The 20,605-nt window shown below is 58.0% G+C and overlaps 2 protein-coding genes across 3 annotated transcripts; one reads left to right on the plus strand and one right to left on the minus strand.

Moving 5' to 3' along the window:
* Positions 1-796: 796 nt before the first annotated feature.
* LARGE2 (LARGE xylosyl- and glucuronyltransferase 2) lies at positions 797-6,860 on the minus strand. The gene is made up of 13 exons (XM_012452440.3): positions 6,561-6,860; positions 6,208-6,290; positions 5,819-5,942; positions 5,431-5,602; positions 5,219-5,323; positions 3,707-3,819; positions 3,511-3,636; positions 3,261-3,416; positions 2,995-3,155; positions 2,290-2,568; positions 1,809-1,958; positions 1,509-1,704; positions 797-1,257 (listed from the first exon to the last, which is right to left on the minus strand). Exons 1-13 carry the CDS (start codon positions 6,858-6,860, stop codon positions 1,039-1,041), a joined length of 2,184 nt encoding a protein of 727 aa, XP_012307863.3. The 3' UTR covers positions 797-1,038.
* A 5,744-nt stretch (positions 6,861-12,604) lies between these two features.
* On the plus strand, positions 12,605-20,375 carry PEX16 (peroxisomal biogenesis factor 16). Of its 2 annotated transcripts, none has more exons than XM_012452438.3 (11): positions 12,605-13,024; positions 13,231-13,266; positions 14,445-14,521; positions 14,898-15,031; positions 15,176-15,276; positions 16,053-16,133; positions 16,271-16,423; positions 16,536-16,608; positions 16,801-16,920; positions 19,468-19,536; positions 20,267-20,375. In XM_012452438.3, exons 1-11 carry the CDS (start codon positions 12,913-12,915, stop codon positions 20,349-20,351), a joined length of 1,041 nt encoding a protein of 346 aa, XP_012307861.2. In that variant the 5' UTR covers positions 12,605-12,912; the 3' UTR covers positions 20,352-20,375. The 2 variants fall into 2 exon arrangements, with proteins under 2 accessions (XP_012307861.2, XP_012307858.2); XM_012452435.3 differs by lacking the exon at positions 20,267-20,375 and adding an exon at positions 20,124-20,260 and having other exon boundaries at positions 12,606-13,024; positions 19,468-19,532.
* The last annotated feature ends 230 nt before the right edge of the window (positions 20,376-20,605 follow it).

Here is a 20,605-nt window from a genome sequence, read left to right on the forward strand (position 1 = left end):
GGCACCCCTGGCAGGAAGCAGGACTCCCATCCTCACCCTGACTTAGACTGTCCTCTGAGTTAGCTCCTCTGGGCAGTCTTCTGGCCCCCTTGCTAAAGTGAGGGGCAGGAAGCTGGGGCTGCCCTTCAGAAAGCCGGGGTAGGAACTCTGAAAAGTAGCTCCTATAAACGGAAGCAGGGCCCCCCAGTTCCACTTGGCGCCCCCTCCCACAAGGCCCTTCCTCCCTGAGGACCCAGCCTCCCCCACCCCCGCCCGTCCCCAGCAGCCTTTGGGCCCTCACCTCTCCCCGGTCTCCATGGGTCCTCAGTCCAGGTGAGCTGCAGCCAGGCGGTGGGGATGGGCAGGACAGAGGTCAGCCAGCTCCTAGCAGAGAAGAGCCAGCCAGACCCCAACCCTGTCTCTTGTCCATGCCCTTTGTGATTTCAGTCTTGGTAGACTTGTATTTGGAGTTTTGTGCTTCAAAGTTTTTGTTTCTGTTTGGTTTTTGTTTTGAGGGGGTGGGGGGGATACAGAGCAGCTGATCAATTTGTATTTATTTATTTTAACATTTTACTAAATAAAGCCAAATAAAGCCTCTTAGCCTCATGGTGTTGGGTTTGGGGCAGGGGAGGGTGGGCAAGACACGTTCCAGCCCCAGCCTCTGCCCTCCCTGACTGGCTGTCTGGTATGGGAGGCCTTCCCTTAAGGGCCCAGGCCCTCCTGTGACCCCAGCTGCTGGATGTAGCACCTCCCTTGTGCACTGACGCCCTAGCCCCAGAGCACTCTTGCTCCCCCAAACTAGGAGGAACACAAAAAGGATTTTTTAAAACTTTAATTATGAAAAAGGAATGAACAATTGAAGATGCGGGAACCAGCCCCAAACCGGCTGGGGCAGAGGGAGGCCAGACCCCAGCCATACAATAGCAGCAAAGGGAAGACCCCACCCCACAGATGCTCCTCCCCAGCCCTTCCCAGAAACCTTAAATAATTTAAATAGCAGGGATAGCGGAGAGCAGGCCGGGTTGCCCTGGTGTCTGCCCAGTGCTAAAAGGGGCAGCCTCAGGAGCCTCGGGCCGGGCTCCAGGGCTGCTGCAGGGCTGGGAGGTATTTGAGGGCAGCAGCCCCATAGTGGCGGGACAAGTCCTGGTGGAATTCGTCCTTGAGGGCCTGGAGGCAGCCACGATAGGTGGGGCTGGAGCGGAAGTGAGAGATGTCTAGGCTTGGAGCATGGGGCAGATGGATGGTGAAGGCCTCGGGCAGCACCAGGAACTCATATTCCTGCAGGGTGGGGCAGAGGAGCAGTGGCTGCCTGGCTTGCCTGGCCTTCGGGGAAGTTGCAGCTCCAGGCTTACCCTGTATCCCCAAGAGCTAAAGCAAGGGCCAAAGGGCACATGATTTTAGTTCTGCAGAAGGGGGTCGTTTCTAACAGTGCTGCCTAGTGACGTGGTCCCCCAGGCAGAGGTGTCCTGAGTTCCCCAGACCTGGAGGTGCTCGAATCAAAGGTGGTGGCAACAAGGCACCCTCCTCACCTGGGCATCCAGCTCCACGATGTGGGCCACCTTGTTCCAGCCGAAGCCCACAAATCGAGGGTCATAGCGGGGACAGTCACGTGGCACCACCACATAGGGTTCATAGTCGGCCACCCACTGCACACCGTATGGGGCCTGAGCCTCCCGCCAGCGGGCATAGTCTGTGGGTGCGTGGCCCCGGGGCCACTCGTGGTACCTGTGCGGCAGAGTCGGATGGGAGCCAGGCTGAGGCTAGGAGCTCGTGGACAGCAGGGGCCAGTGTGGGCCAGGGAGTGGCATGGCCAGAGAAGCCCCACCTACCTGAAGGTGTAGAGAGCGCCTGCATCCAGCAAGGCCAGCAGCTCCACCTTGGAACGGGGGAAGCTGAAGCGGTAGTGCAGGGTCTCGAATGCTGGCACCACCAGCGCTGCCTTCCGCCGGCTGCCCAGCCCCAGCTGCTCAATGGAGGCCCTGAGGAGGAGCACCCATGAGCAGGGGAGAAGACCAGGGCCTCCAGGACTGGGCCAGTGACCCTCATCGGGGCATTAGCCATAGGACCTGACCCCCACGGGCCATCTTGCCTGATGTGATGGGTGGACACAAGTGCAGGTGGAGCTGCTGCTGAAGCAGGTCTTGCCCTCCCCTGTTGGCAGCCCAGAGAAACAGCCTACCTAATACAAACCCCACTTGACAGAGGCCACTGTGGCCCAGAAAGGAGCAGAGACTTAGAAGCCCGGGGTCCCGCGCATGCCCTGTCTACATTCACCCCGTGCACTGTTCCTCTCCCTGCCTGCAGGCCCACCTGAGGTAGTCGTAGAGAGAATAGGCAGGCAGGAAGTCAATGTCGCTGAGGAAGACATAAGGCGTGAGGGCCTGGGCTAAGGCCACATTGCGGAGCTGGTTGACAGGGTACAGGGGCCCCTCACGGTACACCACGTGGTAGGCCACGTCCTGCCGGGCGGCGAGCACTGGAGAGGCCTCAACGAAACGCAGGAACTGCTGGGCTTCTGCGTCTGTCAGGTACAAGGCCAGGCTCATGGGGCCAGGCCAGTGCCTGCACAGGGCTTCCAACATCTGCAGCCTAGGGGGACAGGGAGGTCAGCACAGCTGACACAGCTCAGGGAGGCCTGGACAACCTCCCCAGTTAGCTGCTGCCATGTCCTCAAGTGACTTACTGAGCACCCTTCAAGCACTTTTAGAGCCAGTCTGATTGAATCTTCACAACTACCCCACTAGGTGGGTACCTTCTCCTTGGAGAGAGAAAACTAAGGGCCAGAGATATGAAGACTTGCCCATGGTCCCACAGTGACCGAGGGGCAGTTCTGGGCATCTGGATGACTCCAGTGCCCAAGCTCTTTGCACCACATCCAATGTCTCCAACTTCTGGAACTCCTTGAGGGCCAGGCAGCTCACTGCCACAGCATCAGGCTGCCAGATGGAACCTCCGCTCAGAAGTGTCCAACCCCAGCCCGTGCCGTACTCCCTGGGCTGCCCTCTGCACACTCACCGGTCCATGGACAACTGGGCCACAAGGGTGACATCGTGAGGCCGGGAGGGTGACGGCTCATGAGGCAGGAAAGTGATGTGCACGCGGTGCACAGTGAGCTGCTGCTGCCGGAACTCAAAGCAGGGGTCTTCCTCATCGAGCTGTTCCAGGGCCTGCTGCAACTGAGGGGGCACAAGGACTGGGGGTAGGGCAGAAGGACATGTCCCCCAGACAAGGCTGGGTCCCAGCAGAGCAGAGAAGGGTAGGGGAAGGTGGCTCACTCTCACCTGCTCAGCACCAGACGCGGGCTGGCTGGGGCACCCGAAGAGCCCTCTCCGCAGCAGGTTCCCATCGTACTCCAGGAAGGTCAGGTAGAAATTGCGGAAGAATTCCACGTGCTTGTTCTTCACCCGAAGCTTCTTTGGCGAGTTCCAGTGGATCACCTGGGACCCGGGAGAGTGTTGGAGCTATGGGAGTAGGGAGCAGGAGTCCCCATCCGTGGCCCCCCACCACCATGCAGCCTCCTGTCCCACTCACCTTGAGGTCAGATGCCTCGGAGTAGCAGCGCTCAGCCAGTGTGTGGTCGGACAGCTGCACATTCCAGACACAGGGCAGAGGGTGCACCAGCCCCGGGTGCTCCTTGATCACAGCGTTAAAGATGTCCTGAGCAGAGACACCCATCACATACCAGCCCCCAGCCTGCCACCCCCAACCCAGTAAGGCTTCCCCAGACCTGGTCGGCCAGTGAGGTGGCAGGTAGGGTAAGGAGCTCCCGCCTGGCCATCAGCCTCCACATCTGCTCCCAGCCAGCCTGCCGGAGCCGGTCCAGCCGCAGCAGAATCACACCTGCCAATGGGGAGATGCTGTCATGCCCGCTTGAGACAACCAGCTCCTGGGGGACATGGGTCATGAAGGTGTCTTGTTTTTTGACTTCTTGGTATCTTCTGACTGTTCACACATGGTTATGGACTACTATTTTTTTTTTGAGATGGAGTTTCACTCTGTCACCCAGGCTGGAGTGCAGTGGCGTGATCTTGGCTCACTGCAACCTCCACTTCCTGGGTTCAAGCAATTCTCCTGCCTCAGCCTCACAAGTAGCTGGGACTTCAGGTGTGTGCCACCACACCTGGCTAATTTTTATTATATTTAGTAGAGACGGGTTTTCACCATGTTAGCTAGGATGGTTTCAATCTCCTGACCTCATGATCCACCTGCCTTGGCCTCCCAAAGTGCTGGGATTACAGGCATGAGCCACCGTGCCCTGACTTTTTTTTTTTTTTTTTTTTTTAAAGAGACAGGGTCTTGCTTTGTCACCCAGGCTGGAGTGGTATAGTGGCACAATCAAGGCTCACTGCAGCCTCGATCTCCCAGGCTAAAGCAAACCTCCCACCTCAGCTCCCCACCCCCACTCCTGAGTAGCTGGGGCTGCAGGCATGCTACCACACCTATTCTTTTTATTTATGTATTTATGTACTTATTTATTTTTGAGACAGAGTCTTGCGCTCTTGCCAAGGCTGGAATGCAGTAGTGTGACCTTGACCCACTGCAACCTCTGCCTCCCGGGTTCAAAGTGACTCTCCCACCTCAGCCTCTCAAGTACGTGACACCATGCCTGGCTAATTTTTATATTTTTATTAGAGACAGGGTTTCACCATGTTAGCCGGACTGGTCTCAAACTCCTGAATTCAAGTGATCTGCCCTGCTCGGCTTCCCAAAGTGCTGGGATTACAGGCGTGAGCCACTGCGCCGGGCCAATTTTTTAATGTTTGTGGAGACAGGGGTCTTACTATGTTGCCAAGGCTGTTCTCCAACTCTTGGGCTCAAGCGATTCTCCCACCTTAGCCTCCCAAAGTGCTGGGATTACAGGCATGAGCCACTGTACCCAGCTTACTCATGGACTACTTCTGTCAACAGTCAATCCTCTTGGGGGTGAAGGGGAGGTGCTGCACGCTGCCCAGCTTACAGAGCACCTCCACGGGTTGCTTCTCACACTTGGTAATCCCAGGACTGTTAAAATTATCCCCATTTAGTGGATGAGAAAACTGAGGCTCAGAGGGAGCACCAGAGCTGGCCAGTCATCCAGCACACACAGGACTGTTGGAAGTGCTGTCTGACTCTTCATCCAGGGTTCTTTCCACAGCACTGTTCTTCCTGAGGGGATTCCTAGCATTCTTTACCCCTTCTGCCCTAGGGGCCTAAGGACCAGCAGACCACCCCACCTGCCTCCCCTCACCACTGTTCCCACCTGTGTTAAATCCCCGGCCCAAGGCAGGCCAGGGTCTGTGGTTCTTCCAGAGGTTGCCCAGGTACCAGTCACTCTGGTTCTCCACGAGACCGATCGCCTGTGTGTCTGGGAGGGGAGGGCATGACGGACCTGTCTGAGGTTGCCACAGGACCTGGGCTCAGGGCTAGATGCAGGGGTCCTGGGAAGGCCAGGCAGGCTCCCAGGCCTCTCACCAGAAAAGTGAGTAAAGAGTGCCCAGAGCTCCGCGATGTCAGAGGCGAAGGTGATGTCCGTGTCCAGGACAATGACGCGGGCCAGCTCAGCGGGCAGGGTGCCGGGCAGCACCAGCTTCATTAGCCCATAGAGGCCGGAGTAGTGCTTGTTGGGGATCCAGGAGACCTGGGACTGTGTGGGGGAAGGGCAGGGGATGAGATGGCAGAGAGAGGCCTAGGAGCACCAGAACGCATGCTGGGAGTGACAGAGGAGAGGGTGTAGACTCCAAAAAGAGAGGGGTTTGCGCTTCAGTAGGCTGATGGGACTGAGGATTCTCTTCCCCAGCCCCACCATGCCCTGGGAGAAAAGACACAGCTGGGCAGGGGTGCAGAAGGGCTGGGCCCCTGCCTTGAGCTCATCGGCATCGTAAAAGCTGACACGGACAGCAGGCACCATCCATGTACGGAAGAGCATCTCCAGGATGTTTCTGGCCACGGCGTCAGTCACCAAGTGGAGGTGCAGTGGATTCTTCCTTTTGGGTGGGCAAAGAGAAAGCCTGAGAGGCCCCAGCAGGAGCAACCTGGATCAGCCCCCACCCTGAGGTGCGCAGAGGCAAAAGCGCCATCTGCAAAGAGCTTTTCCATGCCAGCTCAGGATGTTCTTACAATCGCCCTTAAAGGAGGAAGGGGACACTGTCCCCGTGTCACAGATGAGGAAGCTAAAGCTCTTAGGCCAGCCTATCCAGGACTTTATCCCTTCCCCACTCCTGACCCTCCTCCACGGACACCTGACTGTACCTGTAGAAGAGCATAGACTTCACCAGGGTGATGACGTCTCGGCTGGAGTTATGCCCCGCACACACGATGGCCACGTGCAAGAGCTGGGGAAGGACGCCCAGGTCGGCAGCAGGCCCCCGTCCCTCCGCGAGGCGGCGAGGACCCATGGTTGAGCTGCCCCACCAAAAGCCAACCCTTCATTTCAAATGGGGAAACTGAGGTCGGAGCAGAGGAGGTGCACTTCCGAGGCGCGCCCCAGCCGGCTGGCCAGTGCCGGACAGACGCCAGGTGCTGTGATTCCCGAAGATTTTCCAAGAGGCTGGGCTGAGGGGAGCACCCGCGGGACTCCCGCCGCAGGGGCCGCGCGTACCTACCTCGCACTTGGGCGGCGGCGGCGGCGGCGGCGGCGGCGGTCGCGGGCCGCAGTCGGAGGGGTTGCGGTCCCTGGGGCCTGCCAGCGGGTCTCCGTCGAGGGCGGCGGCTCCCCGCAGCCTCCAGTCTGGGGGGACACGTGGCACTAGCTGGCTGGGGAAGCATCCCGGGGCCCCCGCTCTACCGCCCAGCTCGTGGCGCTCACACCCCAGGTCCCCACCGAACAGGAGGAATCCGAGCAGAAGCAGCAGCAGCAACAGTGCGGCGGCCCCCAGCGCCCGGGAGCGCCCTCGGGGAAGCATGGCCGCCGACGGGGGCGCTCAGGGCGGGGCGCGACCCGGGGCTGCGGCCTCCATTGCGGGCCTGCGGACCGAGGGGCGAGAGGGGAGGCTCAGCCCTGGGCGGCGGGGCCCGACGGCGGTGTCGTCCGGCCCGCGCGGAGCCGCCTCCCTCACCTGCTCCAGAGGCTCCCGGGCCGGGCCCTGCGCTCGCAGCCGCCGGCCAGGGTGCGGGGACCCAGGGAGAGGCGCGGGCCAGCCCCGCCCCCGACCTGGGCTCAGGTTTCACCTCGGCGGGGCTGAGCTCGAAGGGGCGGGGAGACCCCCCCGGGGTCCTGGCCCCGCCCCCTGCGCCGGCATCCGACGGTTCCCCAGCCCGCGAGGAGTCCCCAAAACCCCCTCCTGGGCTAATTTTCCCACCAGGAGGCGGGGAGGGCTGGGGGAGCTGGAGCAACCACGCGCGAAAGCCCGGGCCCCGCTACCTGCCCTGAGCCCCGGTCCTGCCCCCACTCCAGGGCCGCGCCTCCTCCCCTCTCTCCCCGCGGGGAGGGGCCCGTGTCCCGGGGCCCGGGATCAAAGGCACGGCCGGAGCTCCACCCGAGGGAGAAGGAGGGGGCCGGAATGCAGGCCGCTGGGGTCGGCGACACCTGCTCTGGGGATAGGGGCGGAGCCGGCCGACACCTGCCCCGGAGCAGCGGAGCACCTGGAGCCTCAGCCTTCCTCCCCCACCCTCAGTCCAGGTGGCCTGGCCGGGTCCTGCCGGCGCCGCCAGGACAAAGCGCCCTTGTGAAGGCCGCCTCCCGCCCGGGAGCTGGCGAGGGGCCCCAGACGCGGGTGGCCTAGGCCGCCTGGGCAGGGCCGGGGATCCCCACTCTTGTCCAGATTGTCGTGATTGTGCCGGGGTGCCCTGGCCTGGAGCTCTTCTTCCCTCCCTCTCCCCGGTTCACCCCATAGGAGGCCAGGGAAGGGGTGGGGGGCGCTCTAGATGCTAAACCCGAACAGCAAACCAGGCCCTCCATTAATCCTATGATGCGGGCTGATTCTCCCCTAGAGAGTTTAAGTGATCTGTTAGACAGGAACACCCTCCAGCCCCTCCCGTCTCCAGCAGCCGCACTCATCCCCCTGCCCCAGGCTGTGCGCTGCAGAAGCAGCTTTCTTGCTCCTCCTCCGGAAGGGTCTCCCGCCCAGGACTTGCCCTTGACGTTCCTTCTGGCAGCAGAGCCTCCCAGGGCTGGCTAGCACTCATGGAAAGTTGAAGTCGTTTGCTTGTTTATTGCCAATCTCCGTCCCGGAACGTAAGCTGCTCACGGGACTGGAACCTTGTCTGTCCTGTACCCAGTGCCCAACCAGGGCCTGCAAATACCAAGTGCTCAATACGTGTTGAATGTGGATTGGAGTGAGAACCTGTCCTCCTATGACCTGGAAAGGGGGGCTCAGGCTGTGTCCTTTGCCCAACTTCTGGCTGCAAAAAGTGAGGCAAACTCAGAAGCAGCTGTGGAAAGCAGCCCAGCCTGACACCCCACAGTCTCCTCCTCTGTGAGGCCAGGAGGCCTTTCTTTGGGAGATGGGGAAGGTCAGGCTTTGGGTCTTTGGAGGGCAGGGATAATGGTTGCCATGGAGACTGACAGCGGCTCCTTGTACACCCGGGAATTGAGAAAGGCCATGTAGGGGCTGCTGAGGCGTCTGGAGCGTGAGCCTACAGCCTCCCTGATCTTCATCTCTAGGCTGAAGCTGGGGTGGGGGAACGTAATTCCCTCCCCAGGACCCTCAACAGAGACCGTTTGTGGGGGTTAAACATGTGGGACCAGGCCAGGGATGGTCGCTCATGCCTGTAATCCCAGCACTTTGGGAGGCCAAGGCTGGTGGCTTGCTTGAACCCAGGAATTCAAGACTAGCCTGGTCAACATGGCAAAACCCTGTATCTACAAAAATTACCTGGGTGTGGTGGCATGCACCTACTACTTGGGAGGCTGAGGTAGAAGGATTACCTGAACCCAGGAGGTCAAGGCTGCTGTGAGCCGTAATCACACCACTGCACTCCAGTCTGGGTGACAGAGTAAGACCTAGTCTCTAAAAACAAACAAGTCCGGGCGTGGTGGCTCACGCCTGTAATCCCAGCACTTTGGGAGGCCGAGGCGGGTGGATCACAAGGTTGTGAGTTTGAGACCAGCCTGACCAACATGGTGAAACCCCGTCTCTGCTAAAAATACAAAAATTAGCCAGGCATGGTGGCACACACCTGTAATCCCAGCTACTCAGAAGGCTGAGGGAGGAGAATCGCTTGAACCTGGTAGGTGGAGGTTGCAGTGAGCCAAGATTACACCACTGCACTCCAGGCTGGGTGACAGAGTAAAACTCTGTCTCAAAAAAAAAAAAAAAAAAAAGACAAACAAACAAACACCTTGTGGGACTGGGTAGGGCACACACACAGTTGGGGGCTGGCCCAGGATGAGTCTTCAGTTAAGGGGCTAGGGGAGTTCGTGCAGGAAGCTGGGTCTGCAGATCTCACTGTGGTCACTCACAATGCTCGCCCCTCTTCTGGGTCAACCTCACCACTCAGGGAAACTGAAGTGCTGAGATGCCCGCTAGGCCCCAAGGGGCTGTTCTGGGGGCATGTAAACTGCTCACAGGACTGGAACCTTGTCTGTTCTGTGAGGGAGTAAGAGAGACAAGTACGGGCATATAGACGGTGCTGTTCCTCTGGGCCTAAGACCTGCTTTGACTCAGCTCTGCCCAGGACTTTATTGTGTGACTTTAGACCAGTGAGGCCCCCTCTCTCGGCCTCTGATACTGTCATCTGTACCTGCTGGACTGGTCTACCTCTCTTCCCCTGTGACTTGGGACAGCTCAATCTGCCACTTAAAAGTCCTTCCAGCCCAACGAGACGGCCAAGTCCAGGCAGGGGGCCAGGGAGCAGGGGAGGGGCCCCCCTAGGAGCCTCCTGCACACACGGCAACTCTTTGTCTATGGGCCTAATCAGGCCTGGGATCTAGAGAGGAAATTCAGGCAGCCCTGCTGCTGCCAGCCTGGCTGGACCCATGCTCCAGTTCTGCAGGGAGGGAGGAGAAACTGGTTCCAGCCCCAGTCCCTTTGTATTTTGTCCTGGAAAGTCTGCTCCTCGCCCTTCCACACTTTGCTCTCCTCTTCAGAAATACAGGACCTCCAGCCCAAGGACTGCTGAACCTCACACTCTCCCTCCTCACTCCATAGCTGCAGAGGGAAGGCTGGAGGAGTGGCCAACCTGGAGGTTTGGGGAACAAGTTCATTAAGATGGTGGGGCACGGCAGGGCCCAGCAGAACAAGGTGGCTCACACCTATAATCCCAGCACTTTTGGAGGCTGAGGCAGGTAGATCACCTGAGGTTAGAAGTTCAAGATCAGCCTGGCCAACATGGCGAAACCTCGTCTCTACTAAAAATACAGGAATTAGTCGGGCATGGTGGTGTTTACCTGTAATCCCAGCTACTCAGGAGGCTGAGGCAGGAGAATCGCTTGAACCCAGGAGGCAGAGGTTGCAGTGAGCTGAGATTGCACCACTGCACTCCAGCCTGGTGACACAGTGTGTCTCCATCTCAAAAACAAACAAAATAAATAAATAAATAAGAAAAAAGTCTGGGCGTGGTGGCTCATGCTTGTAATCCAAGCACTTTGGAGGCCAAGACAGGCGGATCATCTGAGGTCGGGAGTTCAAGACCAGCCTGACCAACAGGGTGAAACCCCGTCTTTATTAAAAAAATAAATAAAATAAAATAATAATAAAAATAAAAAAGAAAAACAAACAAGACAGTGGAGCAGAGCAAGAGAGAAGGAGCCTCACCTCGAGGACCCTGAGCCCAGGTCCTAATCCCAGTTGCTAACTTGCCTTATGACCAAGGAGCCTCAATATGTCACAGCTCTTGTGGGCTGTGGGCCATAGGAGAGAGGGCACTGCCACCAGAGACCCGCAAGGTGGCCCGTTTGGCCAGTGCCTTGTTGTGCCATGTGGAACAAATCCTTTCCTCCTCCTTATTGGGCCTCTAATTTCCCATCTGTCAACAGTTCTTAGCAACCTGATGGGGTTCCTGGGAGGAGGGCGAGCAAGCCTGGCACCCAGAGGTGGCCAGAAATGATGTCGATGATGCCCATGACCACCTCCTCTGTTCTTCAAGACCTCTGCCTCTCCTCAGGCCCCTGGTCACCTTTCCCTGGGTCTTCATTCTTTGATGTGAGTGGGCAGCTCTAGTCTCCCACCTGATAGAGAAGAAAACTAAGCTGTAGTGTAGGGTGGGGTGAGGGAGTGGAGGAAAGGTTGTGGATTCCTGGTGAGCTGTGATGCTTAGACCTGCTCTCTAAAAATAAAAGTTAAAAAAATGAATAAATAAATAAAAAGAAACTGCCTAATCTCTGAGGTCAGAAAAGATCAGCACTCAAATTTTAGCTGGGCGTTCTTTTTTTTTTTTCTTTTTTTTTTTTTTTTTTTTTGAGACGGAGTTTCGCTCTTGTTACCCAGGCTGGAGTGCAATGGCGCGATCTCGGCTCACCGCAACCTCCGCCTCCTGGGGTCAGGCAATCCTCCTGCCTCAGCCTCCTGAGTAGCTGGGATTACAGGCACGCGCCACCATGCCCAGCTAATTTTTTGTATTTTTAGTAGAGACGGGGTTTCACCATGTTGACCAGGATGATCTCGATCTCTTGACCTCGTGATCCACCCGCCTCGGCCTCCCAAAGTGCTGGGATTACAGGCTTGAGCCACCGCGCCCGGCCTTTTTTTTCTTTTTTTAAGACGGGGTTTCACCATGTTGCTCAGGCTGGTCTTGAACTCCCGACCTCAGGTGATCCGCCCGCCTTGGCTTCCAAAGTGCTTGGATTACAGGTGTGAGTCACTGCGCCCGGCCTAGCTGGGCGTTCTTAAGCGGATGCTTTCTTCATCTGGAGATATCTAGTGAAGAGGATTAGATAAAATAATGTATTACTATTCTCAGGGTACCATAAATCCGCTGTGCCGCTCCCGCCAGAGCACTGGCCCACGGTTCCACCCATGCCACGCCCCTTTCACCGCAGCCAATCAGCGGCTGCCTCCCCGGGCCTGTACCCTCCACCACTCGCCGCAGCTCTCCCGGCCCACCCTTTCCAGGAGGAGGCTCCATTTAGGAAGGGATTTCCCCAGGGGTCGCTCGCTTCCTTGGGGCAAAGCTGAGGACTGCGAGGTGCGTCCGAGGGCCGGAAAGCTATCTGAGATCGATTCTGAGTTCAAGGATCAAGTCTGCCCTCAAACCATTTTACAGATAGGGAAATCCGAGACCCAGAGAAAGGACACTCCCGCCCAAGGAGCCGAGAGAAGCCCGGGCCAGGGCTTCGCGTAGGTGGGAGTGCAGGCGCGCGCCCTTGGGGAGCACAGTCCCTAAGGGAGCTGAGGCCAAAGCCGGAACTGTGCTGTCTAGGGGTTCGAGACGGCACTGGAGAGCTGGACTCCTTACTGCCTCAATTTCTCCAGCACTACCTTTGTTGGGGGAACGGAGATGGGGATACTGGCCGAACGCCTGTCTGCTGAGACACAGTCCGACTGTATTTAGACGCCCCGCACCTCCCCAAATCCGATCGAGACCCCTTTTTTCAAGAACCTGCAATCTCCCAGTCCTTTAAAATTCGGCCCTGCCGTTCGAGTCTCTCTGCGTTCCATTGGAAAGACTCGGGGCTCTAGCTCCCTACTCTAGAATGAACTGCTCTGACTGCCGCCCAGCTTTCCTAGAGCGTTAACTGCGCAGGCGCAAGGGCCGCCAACCCGGTCAACGGAAGAGCTGGGTCCCCACGGCGCTAGGTGGATCAGGGGCGGAGAGCGTGCTAACTAACCAATGACTTGAGGGAGTAGGGGGTGGGTTTGGGCCCTCAGTTGCTAAGCGCTAACCGAGTGGAAAGTGGTTCAAGAGATGGGGTGAAGAGTGGTTCACTGGCTCTTCAAGTCACCAGCCTTCTGGCCCGCGGAAGTTAAGCAACCGAGAGGCGGGCCTAAGACCGGAAGAAGGAAGGAGGGCGCAGGAAGCAGGGCGCCGCAGCCAGTCGTACGGTCCTTCCGTGGGTCTGTCGGTGCCGAGGGCAGGATGGAGAAGCTGCGGCTCCTGGGCCTTCGCTACCAGGAGTACGTGACTCATCACCCGGCCGCCACGGCCCAGCTGGAGACGGCAGTGCGGGGCCTCAGTTACCTGCTGGCAGGTGCCACCCTGACCTTTGATCCGTTCCTTCTGGGCCCTGACCTATGACCCCAGTGGCCCCCTTCCCTGCGGAGTCAGGCTAGTGATCGCTGTGCTTGAGAAGACTCGTCCAGGTTCCCAAAGGGCGTAGGGAGGGGACGTCCGGGAGCTGAAGACGAAAGGTGAGGCAAATGCTCACTCACACCTCCTTCTGTACCCTCTCTCCAGGTCGATTCGCCGATTCGCACGAGCTGTCAGAGCTGGGTGAGCAGGGCTCTGTGGGTGGGGAATGGGGAATCGGCTGCCTGGGCCCAGTGAACACCCCAGCTCGAGGTCCTGGGCTGCCCGCTAGACACCTTGTGCTGTGACTGAATCAGACAAAGGTCTGTTGTCCACTGTCCTGGGCCCTCCATGTCCCTAAGTCGAGAAACGTCTGGGGACCTTATCTGAGTATTCACTACTGGCTAGGCGCTGGGCTAAGTGCCTTTCCTACCTTTGCTAGTTAGTCCTTTCTACAGTCATATTAAGTGGTACTGTTATTTTTCTTACTGTCCATTTAAGGGAATAGAAGTTCAGTGAGGTTAGAGAACAATCACAGATGATCCCAGAACCAAGATTCAAGTCTAAATCTCCCAGATTCCAGGATTCTCAGATTGTAACTACCTCAAGAGTGTTGTAACTACCTCTCAGATTGTAACTACCTCAAGATTGTAACTACTCCAGTGACTGCTGTTACAGTCCTCAAAGAATGAGCTGGGTTTTGAAAAGCAGAGGTGAGGCCAGTTTCAGTGGTTCATGCCTGTAATCCCAGCACTTTGGGAGGCCAAGGCGGGTGGATCACCTGAGGTCAGGAGTTCAAGACCAGCCTGGCCAACATGGTGAAACCCCATTTCTACTAAAAATACAAAAATTAGCCAGGCATGGTGGCAGGTGTCTGTAGTACTCGAGAGGCTGAGGCAGGAGAATCGGTTGAACCCGGGAGGCGGAGGTTGCAGTGAGCCAAGATTGTGCCATTGCACTCCAGCCTGGGCAACAAGAGCGAAACTCCAACTCAAAAAAAAGAAAAAAGAAAAGTAGTGGTGGAATAGACCCTCAGGGACAGGCTGCTGAGAGAGAAAAGGCCAGGAGGTGGGAATGGGTATCTGTGGCTGTTCGGAGAACGATGGGTAGTTGTGAGCTGCTGGGTGACCAGTACTATTCAGCTGGGCAACAGCTGGCTTGTCACTGAGATTGACCCATCCTGTCTTGTTCCAACCATCCTTGGGAGATCATGTTGGGGAGAGTGGAGTGCTGAGAAATAGGTGGAGAGACAGGTTGGTTTCCACATAGTCTGTGGGTGTCTGAGCAGAGCAGGTGACAGGTGATCCCTGCAGCTCTGGGGAGAAGATGAGAGGTGTGGAGGCTGCAGAGCCAGCCTCTCAAGGCCACATTCTACCCCTTAGTGTACTCCGCCTCTAACCTGCTTGTGCTGCTCAATGACGGGATCCTACGGAAGGAGCTTCGGAAAAAGTTGCCTGTGGTGAGAATTCTACCAGGAACAGGGTGGGAAGCACGGAGACTCAGGAATGAAATAGTAGCAACTAGCGTGCAGCACATGTCTCCTGGAGAATGAGACACGCCTATGCCCATCTGAGCCTCAAACCATCTCATTAGGTGAGCTGTAAAGTGTTAGTATTCCCATCTCAGGTGAAGAGACTGAGCTTCAGAGAGGCAGTCAGCTGTTTCAGATCCCCCAGCCTGTTAATGCTGTTAATGGAGTTGGTGTTTGAACTCACGCCGACACCCTTAGGCTTGGAAAGGGGAAGGTCCACATCTCTTGTCAGAGGAGCTCCTTACTAGAGAAGGGCCTGGGACTAGCGGGAAACCCCTGACTTCTTGGCCTGGGGTTCTTGCAGTCACTGTCCCAGCAGAAGCTGCTGACATGGCTGAGCGTGCTGGAGTGCGTGGAGGTGTTCATGGAGATGGGAGCTGCCAAGGTGTGGGGTGAAGTGGGCCGCTGGCTTGTCATCGCCCTCATCCAGCTGGCCAAGTAGGTCGGGACTGTGGCAGGGATGACCTGGGTGACCTGGGTGGGGGTGACGCAGGCCAGCTACACAGATGGTGCTCAGCAGAGCAACCCCGACCTCCTGCCGGTAGCTGCCTCCCCACAACCATGACATCCTCCTCGACCCAGGGCTGTACTGCGGATGCTTCTGCTGCTTTGGTTCAAGGCTGGCCTCCAGACCTCACCCCCAATCGTTCCACTGGACAGAGAGACCCAGGCACAGCCCCCGGGTGAGCTACTTCCCCAAGCCCTGGAGCAGAATGGGCTGTGGGACTAGCTTGAGGATTTAGATCCGATCAGCATGAATACAGTAGTATCTGTTTATGGAGCACACCTGTCCCCATCAACTCTGTGTTCTCGTTGCCTGTATTCAACAGAGAGGACAAAGCTGTGGCTAGGGACAAAATCAGAATACAAACTCAGGACTTGTGCTGGTCAGAGTCATTCATTTTTGTAGTCTGCAGGAAGAGGGAACAGATGAGATCCTGCCAACCTCGCCTCTGGGCCTGGTTCTGTATCCAGAGCCACAGCCTCTAGAGGCAGGACACCTGGCACATCTGTCCCTTCAGGGCTTGGGGCTCATCCCGTCAGCCTCTGGGCCTCACTCTCTGAACACTGAGTAGGGGCGGTTCATTGCTTCTCATCATGATTGTTTTGAAAGCAAAGGATTGAGAGAAGACAGCCCCTCTGGTGCTGTGTTCCCCATAGATGTGGTCAGACTGGGCCCTCCCTACCTTGCCTGTCCATGGGTTCCGGGAGGCTGGCTCTAGCCATAGCTATGCTGAGCTTTCTTCAGGCCAGGGCGGGCTGCAGGCTGCTTCCCTCTGTGGACGGGCCTCGTGCTGAGCTACCGCCCGGGTGTAGTTCCCTTCACTCAGCTGCTGCCACAGTACTAGGGGATCCATTCTCCCCTTAGCTCCTGAGCATTCACTGCATGCGTGTTCCTTGCAGGGTCCACTGGAAGCATGTCCCTCTGACGGTATGGCCTTCTGTCTATCCCTGCTAGATGGTGACCACAGCCCTGGCAGCCACGAGCACTCCTACGTGGGGAAGCGGTCAAACCGGGTGGTACGAACCCTCCAGAACAGTAAGTGGAGGATGTGGCTGGCCTGGGCACCTAGGTGCTGTGTCTGCCTGGGCCTGTTGGACTGGCTTTGGTCAGCGGCCACCTTCCCCTACCCCAGCCAGGGCCTGGCTCGCTCATCTGCGTCCCTTGTGTTCTAGCACCGTCCCTGCACTCCAGGCACTGGGGAGCCCCCCAGCAGCGGGAGGGATGGCAGCAGCAGCACCCTGAGGAGCTGAGTGCGACCCCCACCCCCCTGGGGCTGCAGGAGACCATCGCAGAGTCCTTGTACATTGCCCGGCCACTGTTGCACTGTATCCTTAGCGCGGGGCAGGATAGGGCTGGCACCGCGGGCTGGGGATTGAGTGGGGAGTGCGCTGAGCCGGGCCCCTGTGCCAGAGACATCCTTGACGCCTTGGCCGTCAGTGCTCAGCCTGGGCCTGTGGGGTCAGAGGTCATGGAAACCTTGGCTCCTGGCTGGTGTTGTGGACGTGACCAGGTGAGCCTGGGCCTGCCCGGGGCTCCACTCTCCACTGGGCTTTCTGCTACAATCCTGGCATCACCTAGGCGGGGCGGCAGCAGCCCTTGCCCCTCCTGTTGCTGCCCCTCTGCACACCCAGCCTGTGGCTTCTCCCCTTCTGTGGGCCCAGATCATGCCCCTGGCCCTGACCGTGTCCTCCCTGCCCCCCAGCCTGAGCCTCCTGAGTGATAGGAAGGGCCTGACCCGGAGGGAGCGGCGGGAGCTGCGGCGCCGGACCATCCTGCTGCTGTACTACATGCTCCGCTCTCCGTTCTATGACCGCTTCTCTGAGTAAGCACCCAGCCCCTCCCAGAATGGCCAGGCCCACCCTCAGCCAGGGATAGGGCCGCCAAATGGGCACTGGTGCTCCGGTCCCTGTTGGCACCTTCCCTCCCCAGTGCCTTGTCCAGGGTTCACTGAGCACCCGCTGTGTGCTGTCTGGGTGGCAGCCACCAGATGCCAGCCCAGCCCCGCCCGCAGAGCTCTCCGGGCCATCAGTCCACACGAGCATGAGCTTAAACACGGTTGGCAGGAGAGGCACTGAGGGCCGGTGAGGGCATTGCAGGGCGGCCCACAGGGATGGCAGCAAGTGCGGGTGCCCCATGGCCTCTAGTTCATCTCCTCTTCTTCCTGCCAAATAGTTTGGCTTATCCTCACTTCTCAGAGGAGGCACTGGAGGTTCAAGGAGGTTGGGCATCTTAAACAAAGCTACCCAGTTAGCCAGCGGTAGAGCTAGATCCCAGCCGCATGGTCTCCCCTGGCCTTCCCTGCCTGGCCCAGCCTCCAGTCGCCTGTGAGGGTCCAGAGCTCCCAGACTCGGAGAGGCCTGCTAGGTTGAGCAAGGGGCAGCTTGGGACCAGTTCTTCCACAGGCCTGCCACTGTGACTGTGTGAGGTTAGACTGCAGTCTGATGGAACCCTGCGCAGCGGCTGGGACTGTGAGACGGACAAGGCTCCCGGGACCCCCTTTGTCTAGGACCTAGTAACTGCTTGAAAGCTGGCATAGACTGGGCAGCAGTGGCTCACACCTATAATCCTAGCACTTTGGGAGGCCAAGGCAGGAGGTTTGCTTGAGGCCAGGAGTTTGAAACCAGCCTGGGCAGCCCATCCCTACAAAAAAATAAAAATAAAATAATAATAATAAATTAGCCAGACATGGTGATGTGCACCAGTAGTTCCAGCTACTCAGGAGGCTGAGGCATGAGGATCAGTCCAGGAGGTTGAGACTGCAGTGAGTTATGATCACTCCGTCACACGGAGTGTGACAGAGTGCCTGGGTGACCGAGTAAGTCCCTGTCTCAAAAAAAACAAAACAAAAACTGGTGTAGTTTAGCCAGGCGTGATGCCTCACACCTGTAATCCCAACACTTTGGGAGGCTGAGGTGGGAGGATTGCTTGAGGCAAGAAGTTTGAGACCAGCCTGGGTAATATAGTGAGACTCAGTCTCTACTCAAAATACAAAAATTAGCCAAGCGCGTTGGCGGGTGCCTGTAGTCCCAGCTACTCAGGAGGCTGAGGCAGAAGAATTGCTTGAACCTAGGAGGCGGAGGTTGCAGTAAGCTGAGATCACGCCACTGCACTCCAGTCTGGGTGACAGAGGGAGACACCATCTTTTTTTAAAAGAAAAAAGAGAGGCCGGGTGTGGTGGCTCACGCCTATAATCCCAGCACTTTGGGAGGCCGAGGCGGGCAGATCACAAGGTCAGGAGTTTGAGACCAGCCTGGCCAGTATGGTGAAACCCCGTCTCTACTAAAATTACAAAAATTAGCTGGCTCTGGTGGCGGGTGTCTGTAGTCCCAGCTACTGGGAGGCTGAGGCAGGAGAATCACTTGAACCCAGGAGGCGGAGATTGCAGTGAGCCGAGATCACGCCGTTGCACTCTAGCCTGGGTAACAGAGCAAGACTCTGTCTCAAAAAAAAGAAAGAGAAAAGTGGAAGGCTGCTCCATCTGGACTCTGCCCTGGCACCTCTCTGGACCCTGCCTCCTGTCATTTGGGAAAACAGAGGCCTGCCTTGGTCTCCTAAAGTGCTGGGATTACAGGCATGAGCTACCACACCCTGCCAGCCTTCCTCTTACTGCCCAGACAGACGCATAAAGAGCCAGGCCGCATAAGGAGCCAGGCCGCCCTCCAGATGTGTGGCCTTGGGCAAGTTATTTGATACCCCTGTGCCTCGTTTCCTCACCTGTAAGAGGGGGTGGTGACAGTTCCCACTTTGTAGGGATTCAATGACTAATGCGTCCAGCAGTGCATGGGGCGTAGTAAGCACGTGGTGCTATGTGTCGTCATCAGCATCCTCATCTCACCCGAGTTTCCCTGTGGAAAACCCTCGGCTATTCAAAATCAAGGCCTTGGCCCTTGCCCCTTCCCCTGAACCAAAATGTGCCCTCCTCAGCACTGTGTTCCCTCCCGGGGCCCTGACTGCTCTCATTGGTGGCTTGTGAGGTTTCTCTGCAGGCCAGCGCTTCTGCCAGACTAGGGGCTTCCTGAGGGCAGGGTGAGGTTGTCCTCTCTGAACCCTCCACTGTACCGGCTAGGTACGGCTCTACATGAGATCCTCTAGAGGCCTTTGGTGTTGGATGTCGGTGGAAGGGGAAAGAGGAATGGGAGGAGGTATTGTGGGTTAGTGCCACCCCAAAGCTGAGCTGGTGGAGGGTGGAGGCAGAGCCAACCCCAGAGGTCTCGTCTTGTGTACTGGGCTCTGCCCTAGCTCCCGAGAAAGTCACCTTTGTCTTCTGGAATGCACTGAGTTCAGCATGGTTGTCAGCGAAGGCCTCTGGGCCTCCTGGTTTGCAGGGACCCCCCTAATCATCATGCTCCCCATTTATTGCCTCTCCCAGGGCCAGGATTCTCTTCCTGCTCCAGCTGCTGGCCGACCACGTCCCTGGCCTTGGCCTGGTCACAAGTAAGCAGGGACGGGGACGTGATGACTGTCGCGTTGGGAGTCACATGCGTGCCGCATCTCCCTGACTTCTCTCTCCTTGCAGTTTGATTCTTGGCACAGTCGGGAGAGGAGGTCGGGAAGTCAGGACTGGGTGGGACTGCCCCTGGGCGTAGACCAGGGTAACCAGAGGAGCCAGGGTGGCTGGAAAGAGGGTGTCCCGTGGTGGGGGGACTGTTCGACCACACCGGCTACCAGCCTTTTTCTGGTCACAGTTTCCTGGAGCAATAAGGGTCCATCTCATCTGGGGGGGTTTCAATGGTGGAGAAAGGGCCCACCAGGCTGCTGAGATCCTCCCTCAGCAGAAGGCCACTGGGCTTGAGTTGGGTGACTTGGACCTGACTCAGACCCCTCAGTGCCTCCCCTGGATGAGCTTCTTTGGGCCTGAGGGTCCTCGTCTATAAATGGGGCCAGAGTCCCTTGTGATGCTGCCTCCCTAGGGGTGGGGCAGGGGGGCCAGTGGGGCTCCTGGGCCGCAGGTGTGAGGTGCTGTATGTGGCGCCACAGCACAGATTGGGGTCTGGCCCGCCCTGATGTGTCCCTCTCCCACTGCAGGGCCGCTCATGGATTACTTGCCCACCTGGCAGAAAATCTACTTCTACAATTGGGGCTGACAGACCTCCCTGAAGCAGGGTGTGGGGAGGAGCGAGGCAGGGGGCCCCCCTTCCCTAATAAAACTGACTCTGGCAGCATCCCAGCATGCGTGTGGCCTCTCTGTGCCCACTGGCCAGGCCTGGCACACAGCCTTGGTCGCCACCAACACTCCTCCCAAGACCCCCTTGACTGCGCCCTCCTGTGACGACACCACTGCAGCCCACACCTTGTCACTGCTGGGCCAAGAAGCCTCCACTAGGAGTGGGATCCAGTCTCCTCTCCCACAGAAAGCGGTGACTTCACTTCATGGCACACGGGAAGCCGCTGGCTCTGGCGGCGCGGCCCAAGGAGTGAACACTGCTGTGCTCTCGCTGCCCCTGGTGGGACAGGAAGGCTGAACCTGGGCGAGGGCTGACCGCTGCCCAGCGTGTCTTCTGGCCAGG

The sequence above is a fragment of the Aotus nancymaae genome, unplaced genomic scaffold (assembly GCF_030222135.1).
Source record: "Aotus nancymaae isolate 86718 unplaced genomic scaffold, 86718_ANA_hifiasm-v0.15.2.pri h1tg000059l, whole genome shotgun sequence".
Classification (NCBI taxonomy): Eukaryota; Metazoa; Chordata; class Mammalia; order Primates; family Aotidae; genus Aotus; species Aotus nancymaae.

What these genes read in the sequence shown, in the direction of transcription:
- PEX16 (XM_012452438.3), top strand. Translation starts at nt 12,913, where the DNA reads ATGGAGAAGCTGCGGCTCCTGGGCCTTCGCTACCAGGAGTACGTGACT. An exon ending in GCCCTCATCCAGCTGGCCAA is followed by an intron (nt 15,032 to 15,175) that starts GTAGGTCGGGAC and finishes TCCTCGACCCAG; the next exon opens with GGCTGTACTGCGGATGCTTC. An exon ending in TGCCCGGCCACTGTTGCACT is followed by an intron (nt 16,424 to 16,535) that starts GTATCCTTAGCG and finishes CTTGGCCGTCAG; the next exon opens with TGCTCAGCCTGGGCCTGTGG.
- LARGE2 (XM_012452440.3), bottom strand. Translation starts at nt 6,860, where the DNA reads ATGCTTCCCCGAGGGCGCTCCCGGGCGCTGGGGGCCGCCGCACTGTTG. An exon ending in ACGATGCCGATGAGCTCAAG is followed by an intron (nt 5,603 to 5,818) that starts GCAGGGGCCCAG and finishes TCCCCCACACAG; the next exon opens with TCCCAGGTCTCCTGGATCCC. An exon ending in GCCCAGTTGTCCATGGACCG is followed by an intron (nt 2,569 to 2,994) that starts GTGAGTGTGCAG and finishes CTGTCCCCCTAG; the next exon opens with GCTGCAGATGTTGGAAGCCC.